Source organism: Trichosurus vulpecula, chromosome 7, assembly GCF_011100635.1.
Source record: "Trichosurus vulpecula isolate mTriVul1 chromosome 7, mTriVul1.pri, whole genome shotgun sequence".
Taxonomy (NCBI): Eukaryota; Metazoa; Chordata; class Mammalia; order Diprotodontia; family Phalangeridae; genus Trichosurus; species Trichosurus vulpecula.
Window position 1 is genome coordinate 169,237,470 of NC_050579.1, and position 21,804 is coordinate 169,259,273.

Sequence of the window (21,804 nt, forward strand, 5' to 3'; positions counted from 1 at the left end):
TCTGCGTATGAGCAGCAGAGAAGAGGGCAAAGTTTCTCTAGTTGGATGGTAGTAATGGTTGCAATTAAGAGTTGGGCTCCTTACCTACTGCAGACTTCGGGGATTGAAGGTAGGTGGAAGCAGACGACTTACTCAATGGCACGGTGGATTCCTTTGTAGAGTGTTTATCCTGTGCTAGAGAGATAAAGATAGAAACCTTTTTAGTTGAGTTTTAAGATTTTTTCTTGACCTTCAAAATTATTAGGGGGAGGGCTGGCTCTGTGGGATCAACCTGTTATTTGTGTTCTTTCTGTCTTTACTCCTGAGAAAAAAGAGAACGCACTGGGTCTCTCATTTGACTTAAAGTTTAAATCAATTAACAGTCAGTGTCATTCACTGACTTAGAAACCAGTTCTCATCTCTCCTAACAGAAAACCGGGACCAACATGGATACATTCAAAGTGTGCTGGGATTTAGCCTGTGCTTGTCACTATTAGGGGAATTTCTTCTACGTTGTCCTATTGGCACATTTAGTTCAGTCCAGAGACCTGCAGTTCTGTCGTTGAGGGTGATGGTGTGTCTGTCTTATTGTGGGGAGGGGCCATGAGAGGCGAGAGTGGAGCAACAGAATTTTTTGTTTATTTAAAAAATAAGTTATTTGTTGTTTGATCAATTAAACATGACTGGAGGGAACAGAGAAGCTTGTCAGCGAGAGGAAGAACGTATTGAGTATTGTGCTGTGGGACGCTCAGTTAAGCTAGCCGCTTTCTCCAGATCTTTAAAAACAAACAGAAACTGCGGAAACTCCCCGGCACCTTCTTGACCATTACCTCCTCCCTCCCCCCCCCCCACCCCCCACCTCAGCCTGTATGCATGTGTAAGACAGTTCGGCAGCACATCTTTTATCCTTTCAATGCTGTTGTCTTTACAGTGGCTTGAAAGAAGTTGCATTGAATACCTGATCTACCTTCAAGAAATCAGAGCCGACCTTGAGGCCTGGGAATTCAGAGTTGAAGTTAAAAAGATTGGAATTATTATGTTTGTTTTCCGAGGACCGATGTTTGCTGCCTGGAACAGAAGAGAAGCTTGGTTCCTCGATGGTCCTATTGACATATAGTGTCCTGCAGATACAGTTGGATTTTCGAATCTGCATTGGAAAATCACCCTTCCTTATCCTCTTGTTTCCTGCCTTTTGGTTTTGTTTTGTTTTTGTTTTGGTAAATATTTTTATTGTCTAGTTCTGGCCTTTTACTGCTATCATATATCCCTACAGTTAAAAAGACATTAACTACTTCACTCGAGGTATGCTTTGTTTTGTTTTGTTTTTGCCAAACATGAAGTGTAGCTGAAAATTTCTGGTTTTTTTTGGATGAATCTGAGGAGCTTAAATTCAAAGAAGAAAGGGGGAAAAAGACACAATGAAAGAGAAGTCCAAAAATGCTGCCCGGACTAGACGGGAGAAGGAAAACAGTGAATTTTATGAACTGGCTAAATTACTGCCTTTGCCCTCAGCCATCACCTCTCAGCTGGACAAAGCATCCATTATCAGGCTTACCACCAGCTATTTAAAAATGAGAGTGGTTTTCCCAGAAGGTAAGTGACTTTGCTCAAAATTTAATTTCAGAAAGAACATGAGTAACATTTTGTAAAATTATATATTCATGTGGTGGTACACACATTTCTGTAAATGCACTCATATGTATGCAGCTCTAAGTCGTATACACACATAGGAATATGCCTGACATGAATGGGAATTTATTGAGACTATTTGCACAAGGACCTTCCTAAAGTCAGTGTTAGACCTTGCCTCTTCATTCTTCCCTCTTCTGCTCCATTAATACTTTCACTTCACTCCAGAGATGTTTGGCTGGGAAGCAGACCAACAGTGCTTTTGTCAACACTTCAGACACTGAGCTCAACTGAAAGTGTATTCCTAAAGCAAACAGGACTTTCTTTTTTATTCCCTAAGTGAAAGTTGCATCCAGTTGAAAACACACGCATTGCCAGCCTGCTTACATTTAGTTGTGTGTGTACAACGACAGACACTGCAGTAGGTACATAAGATTGAATACGGGTGGGTAAAATCTACTGGGAAGTCCGCCAACTCTTTCAAGACACTGCTTCTTGCAAATACTGGAGAGGTACCATCTCTGGGTTGATTTCTTGAACTCAGCCCGAAGGAACCCTACTGCTTTGGCAGTTTGCAGTTTCTGAAAACTGTTCCCAACTTTATGGTTCGTAACAATGGCAGAGATGTTCTTGAAGGACTGGACTAACTAAAAAAATTATAATAAAGGAATTGTATTTCTAATGCACTTTTCAGAATAAGTTAAGGCTATTGCAGTCAGTAACCCGTTTAGAAAGTAAGCTCTTCTTGGCCGAGTGTTGCAAGGAGCTGTGAGAGGATTGTTTGACACATCTAAGCAATTGTACAAAATAATCAGTTTCAAGTGATACGTAAAACAGTGTGTAGAGGGTCAGGAGTCACCCCAAAGCCAAATAAAGAAAAAAAATCAGTGAAATAAAGGAGTATGATAGCTACCTAATTAACTGATGCCCTAGTTAAAGATGTAGATGTTAACTATGGAAATAAAGCCCCCACGTCTTCTACTTCCCCTTAACAAAATAACAAAAATAGGAAGGAAGGAAAGAAGAAAAAAGAGAGAAAGAACAAATAGGATTACAAAATATATGGAGTTTGCCTAGAGTAAATAGAAAATTTGAAGAAGAGGGAAATGGCTAGTTTATATGATCTAATTTTTACAAAGAGAATTAAAGCAAGAAGCCTTTCCCAGTATGAAGTAGTCCTATCCTTTTAGTGCCTTCCCTCGGAGGCTATCCCCAATTAATCCTGTATAGATCTTGTTTGTATGTACATAGTTTTTTGTATATTGTCTCCTCCAGTAGACTGTGAGCTCCCTGAGAGCAGAAACTTTTTTAAATCTTTTTTTTTTTTGGTATCCCCAGTGCTTGGAATATAGTAGGCAATTAATAAATGCTAGTTGACTGACTGACTAACAAAGATAGAGAATTGTGTTTATTTATGAGTGAGCCAGTATCCATTAGGGAGAAACAGGTTCTTTTGTTTTGGACTTTGAGTGTTGGCATTTTTTAAAATGGGAAACTGGAAGGAAATGTGTGAAATTTGTGTTTCACTTAACTTGATTGAAAAAATTTTAAATTGTTGTTCATTGGTTGGGGGAACCAGCCCCGGAAAAGCATGGTATTATTAGTCCAGCCAGGGCCAGAAAGGAAACCTTTGGAAATCTCCCTGAAACTAAAAATATTGTTCTAAGTCAATTGTATCTTAACTTGATTTCCTTCAACCAGTGGGTTTCATCTTAGATTTAAAATCCAGCTTGAAAGCTAACTAAAGCTAGCACCTGAAAAGACAATTTTTTAAAATTTAAAATTAAAATCACAACCCGAATTCCATTTTTGTGTGGGAATTACTGGAGGGAAGATGATGACGGTACTAAGCTGTCCTCTGATTTAAAAAAGAGAGAGACCTAGTTTGTCTTTTATATTGTCAGCACCCACTTTATAAAAATAAAGCTATTGCAAACTCTGATGGCTGTGATGGGCCTAAAAGGATTATTAGCAGTGATTTGTCAACTCCTGCAGTCTCAGTAGGCTACCTTTCTTCGTGATTTCTAGCAGGTCTCGTCAATTATTGGTGCCTATGTAGCGAGTTGTTTGATCAGAAGAAGCATATGGTACTGCTTGTAGGGCTGTAAGTAATCATGAGAAGAGAAGAATAGCGGATCCCCGTCCCTCCGTGGCCAAACAGAATGTCTGCATGCACTAGGGAGTTGTGTGGCAAAGTGCATAGGAGCCCGAGCTGCCGCCCTCCAAAGCATATGCTAATTTGTGCCAGAAAGAAATTGAGGAGGAGCTTCTTCTCAGAGTTGGGTGGAGTTGTCTTCTCCTTCTTCTTCATCTTCTTCTTATACTTCTTCTTCTTCTTCTTCTTCTACTTCATCTTCTTCTTCTTCTTCTTCTTCTTCTAATTCTTCTTCTTCTAATTCTTCTTGTGGTGGGTTGTTTTACTGCTTTTTTTTTTTAAGACAGCAAGCTTCCTCATCTAATGAAGTGCTAACAGCAATTCGAAATTTAATTAATGCAAAACACTCTCTTGAGTTACTTCTAGATCCTAGTCAAGATTCCAGTTAACCAACCTTCCAAATGTGTCTCGTTTAAGTATCGGAGCCTATGGTTTTGGTAGTTCCTTCTTCCCACAATTCCACCTCACCCTGTGCCACTCTTTTCTCCCCTTCTGCGAGTGATGGTACGTTTATGGAGATAAAGGGGAGAGACAATGTGCTAACTCTGGGCACCTCATTTATTCCCCTAGTTATTAATGAGCTCATAACTCACTGGCGGCTGAGTGCCACAAAGTTCTCTGATGAGTTATGCGGGTTCATCAGAGAGAGCTGGAGATTCATGAGGCCTCGAGGTAATCCATTCCCAGCATGTGCTGGGTGCGTTTCCTTTTAATGTGGCTGGCTGGACTGAAACACACACTTTTAAAAAAGGGAAGAAAGTTTCAGAGTCCGGCTTTGCCAGCAGGGGGTGCTAAACCAGGATGCAGAGGAATAAAAGAGAGGGAATAGAGACAGAAAGATGGGGTTGGAAAGCTAAAGGGAACGCTTAGTACCAAGGGTAGGGAAATCCTTTTCAGCTTTGTGAAAGGAAACTCTAGACCTAGTTTGGAGCTGTGGGACTGTCCCAAGAGCAGAAAATTTCAGTGACGTCTAAGGTGACTTACATATCCCTTTAGTCAACGTTAGATTACACAACTTTGAAACTCACCCTGGGCATCTGAAACCGCTTGACCGTTCATAACAATTACTGTAGAAGTTGACTCTGTGTGCACATGTCGCTTTTTGGAGGTAGTGTTTCATGTTTGCTTGAAAGAAAAAAAAACAGATTACAAACACATACTTAACATTTTGCCTCAATAGCATCGAGGAAGGCCAGAAGGTTAAAAAAGGAAATCCTTCCATTTCCACCAAAGCTTCTTTTAAATAACTCAAAACTTTTAAAAAGGAAAGTCTTTACTCCTAAAAGTATAGTTCACTGACTTTCTAACTTAATTGAAAAAAAAAGGAAGAAGGACAGCTAGACTGTTCTCCAAGAACTCTCAGGATTTTAGGGTCGCAAGGGAACTTCAAAGACCAGTGACTGCAACCCAAACCCAAATAGGCTAGTTTAAGCCCAGAATTTTCATTAGGAAGAATAGGAAAGTGGAAAGAAGAGAAAAGAGAGGAAAGAAGGAAGAAGAAGAAAAAAGTAGAGCTTAAAAGATAAGGTGGGGAAAAAAACAAGAAAAGGAAGAAGAAAAAAAGGGACCGAAAGGGCAGAAAAAAAGAAGATAACAGGCAGAAAAATCAAAGTCAGAAAGAGGAAGACAGGTAGGAAGACTTGACAGGAGAAAAAGAAAGAGGAGGAATGTAAGGGTGGCAGGAAAGAAGAAAAAAAAGAGGAAAGTTAGCGGGTGGTTTAGGTCCCTGGGGGAGTTTAGAATGCAGCCGCTAGAGCGGAGACTCCAGGATACAAACACCAGCAGAAGAAAACTCGGAAGATTGCTGTGAAATCATTAAAACGGCCATGTCTTCCAACTGGTAACATAATCTATTCTTAAACAGCCTTGCAGAGGAAAAACTGAGACGTGTAGAAATGAATAAATCTTTAGTGTATCAAAGACAGGAATGGGGTGGGGGAGAGAGGGACGATGAAAGGAAGGTTAGATTCTTTGTGCGTAAAGTGGGTTAACCCAACCTTAAAAGAAACATAAATGTGTGAGTGGATTAAAATGCATTTTGGCTGGAAACAAAGTGGGTAACTCAGAATAACCTTTAAGAGGCGTCAGGCACCGTTTTCAAATCTATTCAGCAATTTGGCAAGATTTCTACCATTTTGGTGACAAGATGACTTGGGGAAAATAAAAACAATTGCAGATTTGAAATTAACAGCCTCACAAAAAGGAAAGCACACTCTCAGAGGACTCGAGGGATGATGATTAAACAAACCTTTGGCGGCAGGGGGTGGGTTCTATTGCGTTCACCTCAAGATTGAAATACTTAATCTTGTTAGATTTTAGGAACCGAGAACTAAAAGGGAACAAGAAACCCAATTTCCCACGTGGGCCCGTGATTTAAGGCTATTTTCCCTACCGCTCAGGGAAATGATTGAGCATTAGGTTTCAATGTTTATTTTCTTACAGAAGTTTTTCTCATTTAAAAGCCTTTAAGCAGCAGTTTACTCTCCACGCTGCTTTTCTCTGTTTAATTCCAGTTTTGATGTGGCCTTAAAATGAGAAGTGCAGAACTAAACTCCTTGCGGAGCAGTTGCAAAGGCAGATTTATGTGCCAGAAATTATAGATCAGATCAATAGGGGAAATCACTTTTTTTTAGGCGTTGATCCTTTGACTTTATTTTCTTAAAGAAAAAACCACGACTTTTTAAGGCTGGCGGGTGCCTTCATCAAACAGTACAAACGCCTGCCTGGAATTGAGAAGGGGCTAAATTTTTCTCTGTTCAGTTTCATGGTAGCCGACTTGTGAAAAAGGCTGGTTGATTTCTGACCAAGTAAGTTTTCGACCTAGTGACTGCGGCAACACCTTTGGCCTTTGAGCAAGAGTCTAGGTCATCTCCTGGCGGGATTTGCAGACCCTTCTGTCCATATACTGGCTTATTTCTGCTCAGCTGAGACTGGGTATATAATCTGAATTTCTTCTCACATTGGTACCAGAAAGCTCGGATTTTAGTCATCCTTGCAGTTATTCGAATTGTGAAAATTATTATTTCAGGCTTCTCATGCAGGAGCCTCATCTTCATTTAGAAGGAAGGCCTCACTGGACCCGGTGTCTATGTCTTACTAAGATATCAACTCTGAATTCAGAGAAAACCTCCACAGTTTATGACCCAGGTGATAGAGATCCCCTTCGTACACCGCATTAGATGCTGCTTGTGTCTTGTTTGGTGCAGTGCTTTCCAACCCTCCCCCGACGTTAAGTCGTCGCTAGATTGACCCCATACTTTCACCAACATTTGCATTCATCTGCGTTCGGTGAATAGGTTGGGGTTCTCCTGAACGGGAGAAAAGATGGCCAGATCTTGGGAGAGAGAGAGCCAACTTTTCTCCATTTCCACCTTTTCCCTAATTCACCCTTCATTTCCCTTACCCGCCTTGAGTTCCCAAGGAGCTGGGAGAGATCTCCGCCAGTAGTTAGGCCTGCCTAGGAGAGCAATACGAAAGGTGCAGTTTACGAGCTGACTGGAAACTAACCAAGTGTAAGGGGAGTGGGGTGAGAGGCGAAGAACTGGTCCCCGACAGTCATTAAGGTTTATGAGGCGGCTTCACCTGGTTCCCCAAGGAGTTGCCTCTGGCTGCGAGGGCTTACAAGCCTTTGCCTACTCGGGAGCCCCGGGAGAGATTTCTCCCGCTCTCACCTTCTCCCCAGCCCTCTGCCTCCGCCTCGATTGGACCGAGATCTGCAACCAGGCCAGCTACGGGGCCCCAAGCCTCGGTCTCCTCTGGGAAAACTGCAACCAGGGCTTAACCGGGTAATAGCGGTGATTACTCACTCCCCACCCCCTAAACTTACCTCCTAGACCTGGGGGAGGAGGGAAGTGGAAGGAGGAGGGGGGCCAAGAGGGGGACAAAATGTCCTAGCTAATGGCCTCCAGGAGAGTCTACAGAGCTTAAAAGTTACCGAGTTAAAGTTACTTCCTTCCTCTTTTCTCTCTCCTACCTCCCCCTCTAACAATAATGGAAATGATCGCTGGGCCAAGAAGTCATCTATCCGCTTGGGCATGAAAGGATGCAGGCCTAACTAAAACTTTTCCTGCTTCCTTTACTTTGCCCCTCCCAGCTACGAAAGGCCGCTTTTAATGCCATCGCTTCAGATTAAATGTTGAAGCGGCTTGTTGAACAAGTCAGAGTGTGGAGAGGGTAGGGAGGGGGTGGGTGGGAAGAGAGGGGGCCCTATCTTCGAAGTACCTGGGGTTGAGCTGAGTGGAAGCCGGAGGGATTCCTGGGCCACGGAGAGATAACAGCTTCCACCCCTGCATCCTTGAACGCCTTCCGGCCTCCGCCACTCCCACTACACATTCCCAGCGCCCAGTGACGGGATCACCAGAATTGGGTCCCCACTTTTGGCGCAGGTCTAGAAGACTGCACCCAAGTGCAGAAATGGGAGAGCGGGTCCGGGGGAGAGGAACGGGGGCACGGGTCTGCGGAATGCTTTGCCCCCCAGAAAGAAAAGCCTCAGCTGAGGGAAACCTTTGAAAAAATATTAATTTTTCTCATCCATATTTTAGGCATGCCTTCCATCTTAATTCTCTGCCTGATATCCCATCTAGCTCTTCTCATCTTTTACTGAGATGGGATGTTCATACGCTGTTTGATTTGGCAACTAGAATCAGACTGTCCTCTTGATCAGGCCCACATTCTTCTTGAAAGGCCGTGAGACTCTTAAGAAAAACATGGCTCAGATTTGTAGAAAAAGCCGGGAGCCCAGACCTCTTTCTAGCGACAATCACTCATTTAGACAGAGACATGCACTGCCATCTCCAAAAACATAGTCCTCTTTCCTAGATTCCTCCTTAAGAGTAGGAAGGTAGGATGCTGCCTTCCTAGCAGTAAAGCTGCTAAACCCTAGGGTATGGGTTACAGATGTCTTAGGGTACAAGTTGGTAACTAAACCTGGTCAGAGTTTCTTCTTAACCCTGCGTACCTAATGAGATTTCCCTTTCCTTGTCCCCTACCTCCAATTCCTTTACCCTCTTAGAGACACTGGAACCGCCGGCACCAGTGAGATGGTGGGTTGAACTCTAGCATGATAGTCCTCAAACCTTCCCCATATCTCTGCTGCACTGAAGGAAATACGGGAGGTAGGTTCGGTATGGACAATATACATTGGAATTCCAGTTACGGTAGTGGACATCTGGGTCTCTACCTGCAGCATTTTGAGATAGGTGATTTCTTTTTCCTGCCCTCCCCTTTTCTTTTTCCTTTTGGTCCTCACACTCATTCCATCATCCCACTTCTTTCTGAGCAAAAACTATGACTGAAGATTGCATTTGTCCTGAGGTTGAAAGTGGATAGGCATCTCTGCCAGTAATCATTGGGTCATGTTCAGGTCATGACAAGAGATGAGTGCTGTGACCCCCCTACCCCCACCCCCACCCCCATCCCACATGACAGCTGAAAGGAATATGGAGCTATGGAGAAAGCTAGCCCTAGCAAAATACTAAAATGAATTTGTGATATAATTGGTGTATTCCCTCTAACTATGTAGATAGCTGTTTATCCGCCTACTTTTGCTTGTCACTTATTGCAAAGAAGAATATATACATATATATGTTACTTTTCTGGGGGAGGGTTACAAAAAACCAATAATAATACCAAGTGCTTTTTTTCCTTCTCCTCTTCCTGTTTGAGTGAAGGAACCTGTGATGCTGGGGCCATAATCTATATTTTGTCAAGGTTATGAAATTCATTCTGAAGGAAAAGCTCGATCAATTTATTTTTGCTGCTTGCAATAACACAGCTGGATGATGCTTTGAGCCCATGCTAGACTGGGGCTCATCATTCATTCGCCAAGAACTGGCCTAAATGGTGCCTATGGGATTAGGTCAATTTTAGTGGATCTACTTCGCCTCATTTGGTTACTAATTGGTTTCTTGTTTTATAAATCGAAATCTCATTTTCAGGAAATTACAAAACCCGTGCAGTCAGTCCATTGAGGTAATCCTTGGGTCAGGGGGTATTTAAATGGAAATGACTCTACAATGCATCAAGTATACAGCAACAGGGAAACTTCTCCTAGGTTTTCTAATGAAATGTGAGCTAGTCCTTTAGATCCATAATAGATACATCCCCCTCTAATGCTACTTATGTAAATATGATAAACCAGACTTTAAGGGAAATGGGGAGGGGTAGAAAAGCAAAATTTATCTGCTAAGGTTAATGTGGCATATCTTGGAAATCTTCCAAAATAGATTATGTTTTTCTTTGTCTTCGACCACTTTAGCTGGGGAAAATCCTTTTGCCTAAAAAACGATTTAGTTATCCTCTCCCTCACAGAGCTACTTGTTCCCCTTGCAAACCCTTTATTCCTTCGGCCTCTCCAAATTACAAGGGAATCTTTAGATCTGGTTTCCACTGTAATCCTGCGGCAAAGGGAGCTGCTTTCCTTCTTGTTTTAAACAGACAATCAACGGATTTGCAGAATTTTCTGCGGTAGGTCAAGTGCAAAAAAAATCACAGCTTACCCCTCCGACTAAAAGGAATTGGACAGAGAAACGGATCCAGGGACCAACTGACTGACTATATAGTAAAGCAGCATATTAGGAGAGGACTCTCCAACAGGGACTTATAAGGCAGAAGAAATTTTGCTTTGTTTTGTGTATTTCCTTCCCATTTTTCTGGGGGTGTGAAGATGAGGAGACTCTAGACTTTGCAACTGGGGAGGTACCTTATGAAGCACAAAGAATTAGGGTTAGGAAAAGTCATGCCAGGTTAAAAAAAAAAGAGGACACATTACATTATAAAACATTAACTCAATCTCAAGGCAGAGAATTTTTTTTTTACCAGAAACATAAAGTGGAGTGCAGTGCTCCGTGAAAAAAAAAGTTCATTAAAAAGAAAGAAAAAGAAAAGGAGGCTTGTATTAACCTGTAATGGAGATGAGCTATTCATTAACTTGCGATGGAAGTTTTACTTTCCCTCGTAGGAGCATACTAATTAGACCCGTAAACTTGGATTAATAATCAGCCCAGAGCCTAAACCAGGAGTACTGAACCAGTGTTCAGTATGTAGCCTACCGAATTTCCGTCTTTCCCAGTTGTTAAGGTAGGGAAACCTTCTTGGTCTGTTTTCCATCCATCTCTTGTGAACCTTTTTGTTTTTAAAAAGAACATATAATGGTCCACACATAGTGGTCTTAGACTCTTTTGCGAAAGTGTTCATTCTCCATAGTTGCAATGACCCTCTGGTCTGGTATCCCGGTTTGCTCATTCCTCACCGCGTTTTAGCCTGAGGTTTCGGTACCTACTTTAGCAAAAGACATCAGATGGCGTGCCATTACGGGTGATTTTGTTGCTCAACGTGCAGGTACGTGGGTGATCTGGATCACTGTCAGTCAAGTCAGGCAAACACACAGTGAAGGCAGACAGCCTTCCCCCGCAGCCCCACAGTCAACACACACTTTCCACTCCGCCTCCCCCCCCGCCCCCGCCTCCACTTTCTAGTAATAAAAGCAAAGAGAAGGGAAGGGTTCAGAAGATGGTAAGAGAGGCAAAAAAGAGGAGAGATGACAGGGAGGTTGAGAGAGAAGAAGAGAGAAAGAGGAAGGAGAGGGAGAGACAAACAGAATCTCTCTGTGTGTAGAGCCACGAATAAAAGTGTTTCGTACATAAAAGCTCAGGAGAAAAAAAAATGTAAAGAAGAAAGAGGGGCCATAACTGAGGGAGGAAAACAGAAAGCCAAGGCGGGGAGCATTGAAGGAGGGGATGGGAGAGATTTAGCTAGACCAGGGTGATGAAGAAGAATCAAGAAGGGTTATAGAAGAGGGAGGAAGGGAGTGAGAGGAGGGAGGTAGGCTGGGAGCATTAATGTTTGCATAGCTGTGGGGAAATCGTTAGGTTTATTTAGATGTGCAAACACTTAGGTAAATCGGGTCCAGGATGAAAGAGAGCTAAGCGTTCTGGGTTTCTCAGATTTTAATCACTTGTTTATTTGTCTCTAGTTCGGTGGATAAGCGGGAAGTAGCACCTGGCCAGTAGTTTTTAAACAGTCAGATTCCATGCTCTAATTTGTAGTACCTAGCCCCTGGTAAGACATCATAATGCGCGGGTTTGTCATTGTGTACTTCATGGTGATTTGCACTGTACTGCAATCAATCACCTTTTTTTGTCACGTTAAGCCCTGTTTAATGGGGTAAGCATAAAAGGTTTTAACTGCACAGTTTAAATTATTTCAGCAGCAACATTGTTAAAAGATATTACCCATAAATAGCTTAACTCTGTCTCGCCCAATTCCCCTCGGCTTTTCTCTTCCTTATCTCTCAGCAAACAAGAAAATAACCGACAATCCTGATTATATTATATATATATGTGTATATGTATGTATATGTATATATACACACACATATAATGTGATACATATGTAATAGAAATGCATACTTTATATATGTATATACGTATATCTATATCTATCTATATATATTGAAGAGCAAAGAGATTTATCATTCCGACATAAGCGGAGAATTTGGATGCAAAGTTTGAGAAGTCTAAGCAATAAGGAAATGTATTGCCCGCATTTTTAGTATTTGATATTTAGAAGTCTGGGAAGTAGAATGGCTCTGCAGTCTACCTGGGACAGTGTTACTATTAATAGTAGTAGAGCATTATCTACAGCCTGTTAGTCCCTCAGGAAACTTACTTAAGAAAAGTGCGGGAAATGGGATGGAAATGGGGGGGGAAGGGATGATGATGGGGGTGGGGAATGGTTGACTGATGCTTGCAAAACCTGCGATTGGTGACATAGAGCCTAAGAGCTTCCACAAAGCTGAAAGCAAACTGATTTTTAATAAGGGGGATTAATTTCGGAGGTTTAAGGGGAGGAGGATGACAGGAAAGTCATTATAGCCAATCAGAAAATCTTATCGAAGGCTAAAATGACGAAGACCTCCTAGATTACTCTATGTGGATGCACAAGTTCCTCCCGTGCTATTAGTTTCCTTCTCTTGTTAATGATGAGGATGAAAAATGTGAATGAGGAATAAAGTGGTTTTTTCTTGTAGACACACAAATGAAGTACGCAAAACGCATCGATAGCACACAGTATCAGGGGAATCGCTAAGCAGTCATAATCAGATGCAACCCCAAACGGACCATTTCCTTCACCCTCTGTTACGGTCGCACACTGTTTCCAAGGAGGGAGATGTTGAAGCTGGGCACAAAACAGTTTGTGTTTCATCTTCCTGTGGCTTGGTAGTCTTAAGAGAAAGCCGGCACTTTATTCTGTGAAGGAAGCAAGTTAGGTGAGATAAGGTAGTGTGAAAGGTCTCATTATCTGATGCATCCCTGGACTCTGGCAACCCTACTGGAGTTCACTTAGCCCTTGGAACTGAAAGTAACTCCAGTTCCACAGTCCATCGCTATTGTCTTTCCAGTCTTGCTGGGGAATGCTTACTGTTTATTATCACTAGCTATACCACTGTATGGCAGTCGTGATTTTAGCACTAACAGTACTACTAATAACTCTGGGCCCAGTAATTAGTGGTCCTGAAGTTGCTGACGCTGCGCCCCTAAACTACTGGCAGTTCTTCCCAGGTGGAGGACCCGGGATCTTGTGAATTTCATTTCTACTGAAGAGCTTTCTTGGTGTCTTCCGTACACAGGGCTCGGAGAAGCGTGGGGCCATTCGACCCGTACCAGTCCTTTGGATAACGTCGGTCGGGAGCTGGGGTCCCATCTCTTACAGGTAACTGGCCTTGAAATGAAAGCCCCTTTCCCGGAAAGGTTATTAACGACAGTGGATTCTGTTTGTGGCTTGTTGTATTCCTATGAGCTTGTTTAAAAACAAAACCAAACCATTCACAGATCGAAGCAAGGAGCCCAAGTCTGTATTTCTTTCCTTTGAAGCACCATCAGCCTCTCTTGTTGTCTATGTAGCTTTATTTAAAAAAAAAATTCTCAGGGTCTTCCTTTTTGCTTTTTTGTTAAGGTCAAGATTCAAGGAATACAGGTACTGTTTCCTTAGGGATGATTGAGCAGGGTAGCAGGAGCGGAGTTGTGTTGCCTTCCAACCCTAGTAAAAAGTGTGCTCTTAGAGGACAGAAATTGTTTTTTAGGTTTTTGTCATGCTATCCCAAGCAAATAGCATGGAGTTTTGGAAATAGGTGCTTTAAAATGTTTGTAGAATTGAATTGAGTAAAATTCTCTTATCTCTCCAGCACCTTAACGGTGCACACATCTGCGGTCTGTGGACAGGCAAGTTGGTAGGACTTCTCCACTGTACTTTGTTAGGTGCCTGCTGAGCGAAGGTGCACTGGCTTACTTTCTTAGATCTCTTTCTATCGAGACAGAGATAGACCGAGGGAGAGACACAGAAACCACCGAGCTCCATGGGGCTGGACAAATTTCGGTAGGCCTTTGAAAGTTACAACAAAGCTGAATAAACGTAGTTCATGGAAACAGAGTTCTTTAAGCCTACACATGTTGGAAGCAATGCCAGCTATAGAATCATGTCTATGGTGCTTTTTTGAAGCCAAGAAATAGGGAAATGCTATCTCTGTTGACGATTTTTTAAAATTTTTAAAAATTCTACAACATTTTGGTTACATTTGCAATCAGGATAAAATTTTCATCCGCTGTCATTCAACTCTCCTTCTGTCGGACACTCCGCCCCTCCTCCACCAGACCCCATCTCCTGTATCTAGCATTGTAGAGATAGGCACATGCGCAGGTGCACACCATACTATATTCAGGTAATGTGTATGACCAATGTGTAGGTCCTATTACAGCAGTGTTTGCAGTGCAGACCGTTTTAAATTGCCCGTTGCCCACTTAAGTCGCAGAGCAAATATTTAAAATAGTAAAACTCCCGTTGGCATTTTTAGGCTTGACACTTCTCCCCTGCTCCTTCATCCCTTTAATTGTCATTCAAGTCCACCATGAGCTTCTTTAGTGGGAGCCTTGAAAAGAAGTTTGCAGCTTGGAAACTGAGGGCTAATTTCTCTCCTTCTGGGCCAGACACCTTAACTCTCCCTAGAAATGATCTTGTCAGCTTTAAGAAATGGTATTTGTTTATGGTTATATAATCAGGACACAATAAAGAGATGAGAGCAACTGGTATATACATATGTACATATAAATGTGTATATGTATGTATATTTCTATCTGTCTGTCTATCTATCTATCTTTGGTTTGGGGAGAATATGATGGATCCAGGGTGTAAGAGGCAATAAGAGCAGCTGCTATTATATGTGTGTGTGTGTGTGTGTACCAGCACTTCTTATCTCCTCTTAAACTCTGCAGCCAACTCTTCATTCTGACCAAACACACCTTTTTTATGTTTCCTGGAGCACAATATACTCAATCCAGTTCATTTATTCCTGCTTTGTGGTCTTCACAGTCACGCTACTTGCATGTTTCTCTTGTGCATTTTTCAGACCAACTGGTTTTGTTTTCCTCATTAGACCTCGGAGGGCAACGATCTCCACTTAAACTTATTTCTCCAGAATGCTCTGCGTTAGAGAAGAGCTTAATAAATGTTGAATGACTTAGGTCACCTTTAACCCTCTCCAGTGTCATACTTCTTATTGACCAGCCAACTTTTCTTGGCTTCTTCTTCCCTCTACATTTCTTCATATTTGCTGGGCCTCATTTCCCCCTCTCCATGGAGTGTTCTGACTCTTGGAACACTCTCCCAAGTCAGTCCCTTGGTCTATCTCTAGGGTCTCTTACATACTTTCTGTCTATTTTCCTAGACCTTGGACGGTTTCATCTTTGTGGTGGCTCCCGATGGGAAGATCATGTACATTTCAGAGACTGCATCTGTCCACCTGGGTCTTTCTCAGGTAGGTGGGGTAGGTCCACAGACTCCCCAGTTTTTAGGCCATTCCCCTGTTAAGGTTTTTCTTTTCCTGGAAATTGGAAGCGCCCTGTGGGCAGGGTGGAACTGTGTCTTTCAATGGGGGCACATATATTTGTATAATTTCTGGGTTCTAAATGAAGTTTCCAGGAGATATCAGATCAGTATACAACATGGTGTAGTGGAAAGTGTATTTAAAATCAGGGAACCTGGACTTAAATTCTGGCCTTTCTATTTACTACCTCCATGACTTTGGGCAAATAATTTACCAAAGATAAATGTGATTTTTTTTTCTATAACCTACTATGTGAGGGGCACTGGGGATACGAAGATTAAAAAATGACAACATTTCTGGGCCTCGGTTTCCTCATCTGTATAACAAAGGGATTTGGACTAGATGAATTTCAAGGACTTTTAAAACTCTAGGTCCCATCACTCCTTTCCAAACTAAATGAATATTATTTCCATAGGCCATTTAGGGTTGGGGCTAGAGGAAAACTTTAGAGTTGTATAGGATGAAAGGTACCCTTTCAAGAGTTCAGGGGCAAAGACCTCCATGCCCACTCTATCTCCTTCAAGCCCAAACTTTTTTTTTTACTTTTCTGTAAATCAATGCAGGTAACTCTGAAACGCTTATCTATAACAGGTAGAACTGACTGGGAACAGCATTTATGAATATATTCACCCGGCAGACCACGATGAGATGACTGCAGTGCTCACAGCCCACCAGCCCTACCACTCCCATTTTGTACAGGGTAAAGAACACCCCCAAAATTTCCATTGTGTTTCTCTGTATCCTCTTGCCTCACTCTTATTTTGAATGAACCATATAAACTCTTAAAAACATACTTAATACCCCTCTACATGCCCTTTCTCACTCAAATCTCTTCCTTTTTCTCTTCAGAGTACGAGATAGAGCGTTCCTTTTTCCTGAGGATGAAGTGTGTCTTGGCCAAGAGGAATGCTGGTCTCACTTGTGGTGGTTATAAGGTGTGTGTCTGGGGGACTCTGAAGCCTCAATTGCCTGCAACTGCCAGGGATGGCTGCCCATGTCATATTACAGTGGTGGGATTTCCTGGACAATGAGATTTCCAAGGGCAGTTACGTATGTGTATGATATAGGCAGAGGACAGCTAGGCTTTAAGCTAGCTTTAAGCTGAATTTTTTTTAAACGTAAGAATACAAATTCTTTGCACACCTGAAGTATTACTCTGTTCTCCCTGGAAAGGGGGCACACCTGGAGAGTAAATATGTAAGGATTTGGGGCAGGGGAGGAAGGGAAGATGGTTTAGGGAATTCCCAGTGTGGAAGCTCCCTCCACCAATGGAATTTATTGGCTTGAGGCATAAAGGGGCTAAATTATTTGTTCAAGGTTGCTACATAACTACTACAAAGTATAAACACATTTGTTTTGTTTAGAGAAACACACACAATCTAAAGAGGGGTCCATTATCTGGGCATTTAGATTTTAAACCTCATCCAACTTTTTGCTAAGTATCTTGGTTTATAGTTGAGGGGTAAACATTTCAACCAGAGAACTAAGCTAGCTCCTCTGTAGCCCCTGGAATATCTCCTTTCCCCCCTGGAGTGCCTGAGCTGGGACTTTGATTCAGGCAGGAAGGGTGGAGGTGGTGGAATGTCTAATTTTCTTTCTTCCTTTGAAGGTCATTCACTGCAGTGGTTACCTAAAGATCCGCCAGTATAGCCTGGACATGTCCCCTTTTGATGGTTGCTACCAGAATGTGGGCTTGGTAGCTGTGGGCCATTCACTGCCCCCCAGTGCTGTGACAGAGATTAAACTACACAGCAATATGTTCATGTTTCGTGCCAGCCTGGACATGAAGCTCATATTTTTGGATTCCAGGTAGGGCTAGGCTGAGTTGGTACTGAAACTGAAGCTGAATCTTGTAGCCTGTTCCAGTGCCTTAATAAGAATATACCAGGTGTGTGTGTGTGTGTGTGTGTGTGTGTGTGTGTGTGACAGAGAGAGAGAGAGAGAGAGAGAGAGAGAGAGAGAGAGAGAGAGAGAGAGAGAGAGAGAGAGAGAGAGAGAGACCACTGGGCTGTCAGGAAGTCAGAAACTTGGGTTCTGGTCCTGGGTCTGTCACAGCTTTGTTGTACAGGTGTTAAATGGTGGGAACTTCATTAAATGTCCTAATTGTTTTGGGCTGGTATCCTGATCTGTGAAATAAACAGGTTGGATCTGCTAGCTCTACCAAGGTCTCTTTCTGTTCTAACAGTTTGAGATTCCATTCTCAATTCCATTCCATTGAGAATACGATGCTTGACATGTAGAGGGGCTAAGACAGTTAACAAAGTGCTTTACAATCAGCTATCTCATTTGATCTTTATATAGATCTGTGGGGTTGGTAGGAAGGGTAAGGAAAAGTCATCTTCATGTTACCAAGGAGGGAACTGAGGCTTACTGTCACTGGTCTGTAGTGGAAAGGCCATGGCAGAGACTAAAACCCACGTCTTCTTCCCTGTCTATAGTGCCGCCTACTCCTTCCCTGCCCTTTCCCCACTACTGAATCCCCCTTCTTGTACTCCTCAGGGTGGCTGAACTAACCGGCTATGAGCCGCAGGACCTGATTGAGAAGACCCTTTATCATCATGTCCACGGGTGTGACACCTTCCATTTGCGCTGCGCACATCACCTGCGTAAGCATTTTCTCAGCATCATTTAACATTGTTTCTTTCCACCCCCTCCTCTCCATTTAAGCGCAACTAGTTGTACTGTCCCTTTAGGTAACAATTCTTCCGCTTGCTCAGGAGATAATCCCGAGTCAGGAATGTGGGACTTCAGTGATTTAGGCCCCCGAGACACGGTTTGGCTGGAGGAAAATGGATCTTTACTGCAAGGATGGTATAGAAACAGATGATCAAGGCCGAACGAGCCTGAGGACCGTACCTTCCCTCCTTTGGTGCCCGAAATAAAGCCAGCGTAGCTCCTCCTAGCACAGGCTTGGCCATCCAGGTTTTACCAAGTCATCTGAGAATCCCTTTTATTTAACAACCACCACCACCACCACCAAACAACAAACAATCCCTAAACGCAATTTACACATAAAAGTCACGTCCTTGTGCGCAGTGCGCGGCTCCACACTCCTTCCCCCGTTTATTTGCTTTTGCTGAAAAATCCCCAACAAAAGGAAGACTACAGCCGTAGACTACGGAAACATTTTCTTGATCGCTTTGTTATAAATACACAGTTCGGCTCACTCAGTGACTCCAAGTTCCTGATTATGCCCGCGGGCACTTTATAGAGCTCAATCTCCGAGCCTACGAAGGGAGTAGGAGGCGGACAAATAGGAATCAGATTTTAGCTTCCAGGAAGAGGTCTATCACCCAAGCCCCTTCGGTAGTTGAAAGTGTGGATTTGGGTGGGGCGATCTTATGGTTAATGCCAAATATTCCATTTTCCTCCTATTGCAAACACAGAAGCAATTGACCAATTGAATAATAGCTTTAGCTTCCCTCAAAAAGAGGAAGGGTGTCAATAGGATCGAATGAATTCGATACAAATTAACTTTGCATAATCTTTTGATTTTGGAAATTTCCTGTCCTGTTCCTTTCCATGGTGGTTAGTATCCCGTTCAGGATTCTTCCTAACTCGGCAGCCCCCCAGTTCCTCTCTGATTATCTCAGTTAAGATTTTTCGAGCCTGACCAACATCCCCTTGTCTTTCGCATCTTTCTTCCTTCTATAAGGAGACGGCTTGGTGGCATCAACCAGCTTATATCTGCAGCAGTTGCTGCTGCTGCCGCTGCTGCGGGACATCGGGGTTGAGGGGAGGGATTAGGGTTAGTCTGCAAAATGGCAAGTTAACAGACTAGTCCTGGGTTGTTGGTATAGGATTTTCTCCGTTTCCCACTCTGCCTTTTTCCCCCCTCTCTCACCTCAGTGCTGGTCAAAGGGCAGGTGACCACAAAATACTACCGGTTCCTGGCAAAGCACGGGGGCTGGGTGTGGGTACAGAGCTACGCCACCATCGTGCACAACAGCCGCTCCTCAAGGCCCCATTGCATCGTCAGCGTCAACTATGTTCTCACGTAAGTTTAATGAAAAATGCCCCGCTGGCATGGGAGGCTGCTTACAGGGGAGGATGCCCAGTGACCCTTTGGAATGCACTTTCTGCTCCAACCACACCTAGAATAATAACAATAGCAGACAGCTCGCGGCTAGCGGTTTATATGCCCCCCCCCCCCGTTCCTGTTCCATCTTATACCCTCCTCTTTCACAGCTGGGGTGCTTAAATCAGAAGGAGAAAAGATGGAGAGAGGGCACTGAAAAAGGCAGAGTCTGCGCACTCCGTCCAACCTGGCTAGTGTAGGCTAGTTTGGGGAGGAAACAGCTCCACCCACTACTTTCATCTTTCTGAAAAAGCTCCCTTTATTTTTAATTCCCGGAGGAAGATTTAGGAGTTTTCTATCCTCAGTACATAGTTTGCTTTCTATTTCTTTTAAGCCTACCCTGCATTAAATAAAACTTAAGGGGGCAGGGAGGGAGGGAGGGTAAGGGAGGGAGGAAGAGAGAGGGAGAGGGGGAGAGAGAGAGACAGAGAGAGAGACAGAGAGAGAGAGTTCTCCTTAAGGAGCCATTTATAGTTAACAAACAGGACATCTGTTTCACTTTTTCAAATCTGGGGTTTGAAGTTCTTAATTTTAACCAGAGTCTCCAATCAAAGCTGAGAGTTCTGAGAGAGTGATTCTTAAGCTGAACCACAAAGAAGGTTTAAGTGACCAAAAGGGTCTGAATTTAACCCACAGAAAGAAAGGAGACTCAAGTTAATGCTGGAAATCTTGGCTAACACTCAGCTCTTAACTCTTCCCCTTGTACTTTAGGATTGCAAGGGTATGAGATCTGTGTGTATGGGATGCTACCTGCTGGTACTTCAGGACCAGGGGCCAGTAGGGCCAGGTCCAATCTCCAGCAGGCTGGCTGAAGTTGCAATATTTGATTCATATTTTTCCCCCTGGAAATAATCATAGTTTCTGGTTGCCAGTATGCCAATGCATGCTAGGTCACATGGCCTATTGTGTTCTTGGTGAGGAAGCACGTACTTTATGTTTGTGAGGGCCGGGCTGCCTACTTCATTTTTAAGCCTTAGTGGAAAGTCCTTTTTGTTTTGGTTTACCTTTTTTTTTTCTTTTGGGGATGAGATGGGGAAATAGAAATGATTCTGATTTTAGGGCATGGCAATAATTATCTATCATGCAAATGTTGACAGAACAGAGGCTTGATAGAAATAGATTTTTCCATTGGAAGGAAGTGTTTTGTGGATTCCAGTTATATGAATAAGAATGCATTCATTTTATGTTATTTTAAGTTATAAAATTTTTAAAAATATACTAGTTGGCGATATTGTACTTGGTAATAATACTATTAATTCTATGCCTTGTTTGATAAAAGAATGTAACTTGATGGGCTTGGGAAATGAATTTGCTTGAGATGAAAGAGTCAATGTCCAGGAAGGTTAATTGGTAGTTTTGAACCTCCTTTAGCTTTCTCCTTTCCTAGGAAGCAGAGCAAATGATGCTCTAATGGTAAGATTACTATAGGTTTTAACAAACACATCAGTAATGTTTTGGTTACCGTGCACCCCTGCAAAATATAACCATTTAGCTTATATTTGCTAGTTTTGATATTATTAAAATAAACACGAGGGAAAATGGCAAAGTACATTTCATATAATAAACCACTTTTGGGAAGCAAAAGTATTTAAGGGTGAAAAATGATGTCTGCTTACCATGAAAAGGAAGCTTACATACCTGAAGAAGGTACTTTGTATGTCTGAGACATCACCAGTATTATATATATCCTGTTACCCTGTGGGTGCCTGTGGTTAGTAATCATTTTTTATCAAACAGCAGGCTACATAGTCACATAGGCCCACATAAATGACGAGAATGCCAGTTAGCTCTCCCAATGGGCAAACTTAATTTACGTTTAGAGTCATTTTGAAAAATTTTGTTTTGTTTTTCAGTGAATGCGTACTTTCTTTTTCTGTTGACTCTGTCTTTTTTCACTTTGCATACTTCACTACCATAGAAATAGGGTAGAAACTGTACATTAAATAAAAGAGGCTTAATGACTACAGAGAAATGATTTATTGAAGGAAAATAGTATGTCACTTTTTTTCTGAATGTTTTATTCCTCCCAAATGAAAAGACACAGAAACACACAGAAGCCTGTATAAGTCTACATATAAAAGATGA

General features: G+C 42.6%; 1 protein-coding gene across 1 annotated transcript in view; it reads left to right on the forward strand.

Moving 5' to 3' along the window:
* The first annotated feature begins 1,397 nt into the window (after window positions 1-1,397).
* Window positions 1,398-21,804, forward strand: part of SIM1 (SIM bHLH transcription factor 1) — a 75,638-nt gene continuing 55,231 nt past the window's right edge. Inside the window, exons 1-8 of the mRNA XM_036768868.1 lie at window positions 1,398-1,572; window positions 13,392-13,474; window positions 15,483-15,572; window positions 16,233-16,341; window positions 16,491-16,576; window positions 17,251-17,450; window positions 18,141-18,247; window positions 19,491-19,638. Coding sequence (XP_036624763.1) covers window positions 1,398-1,572; window positions 13,392-13,474; window positions 15,483-15,572; window positions 16,233-16,341; window positions 16,491-16,576; window positions 17,251-17,450; window positions 18,141-18,247; window positions 19,491-19,638 — 998 coding nt within the window. The remainder of the gene's footprint in view (window positions 1,573-13,391; window positions 13,475-15,482; window positions 15,573-16,232; window positions 16,342-16,490; window positions 16,577-17,250; window positions 17,451-18,140; window positions 18,248-19,490; window positions 19,639-21,804) is intronic.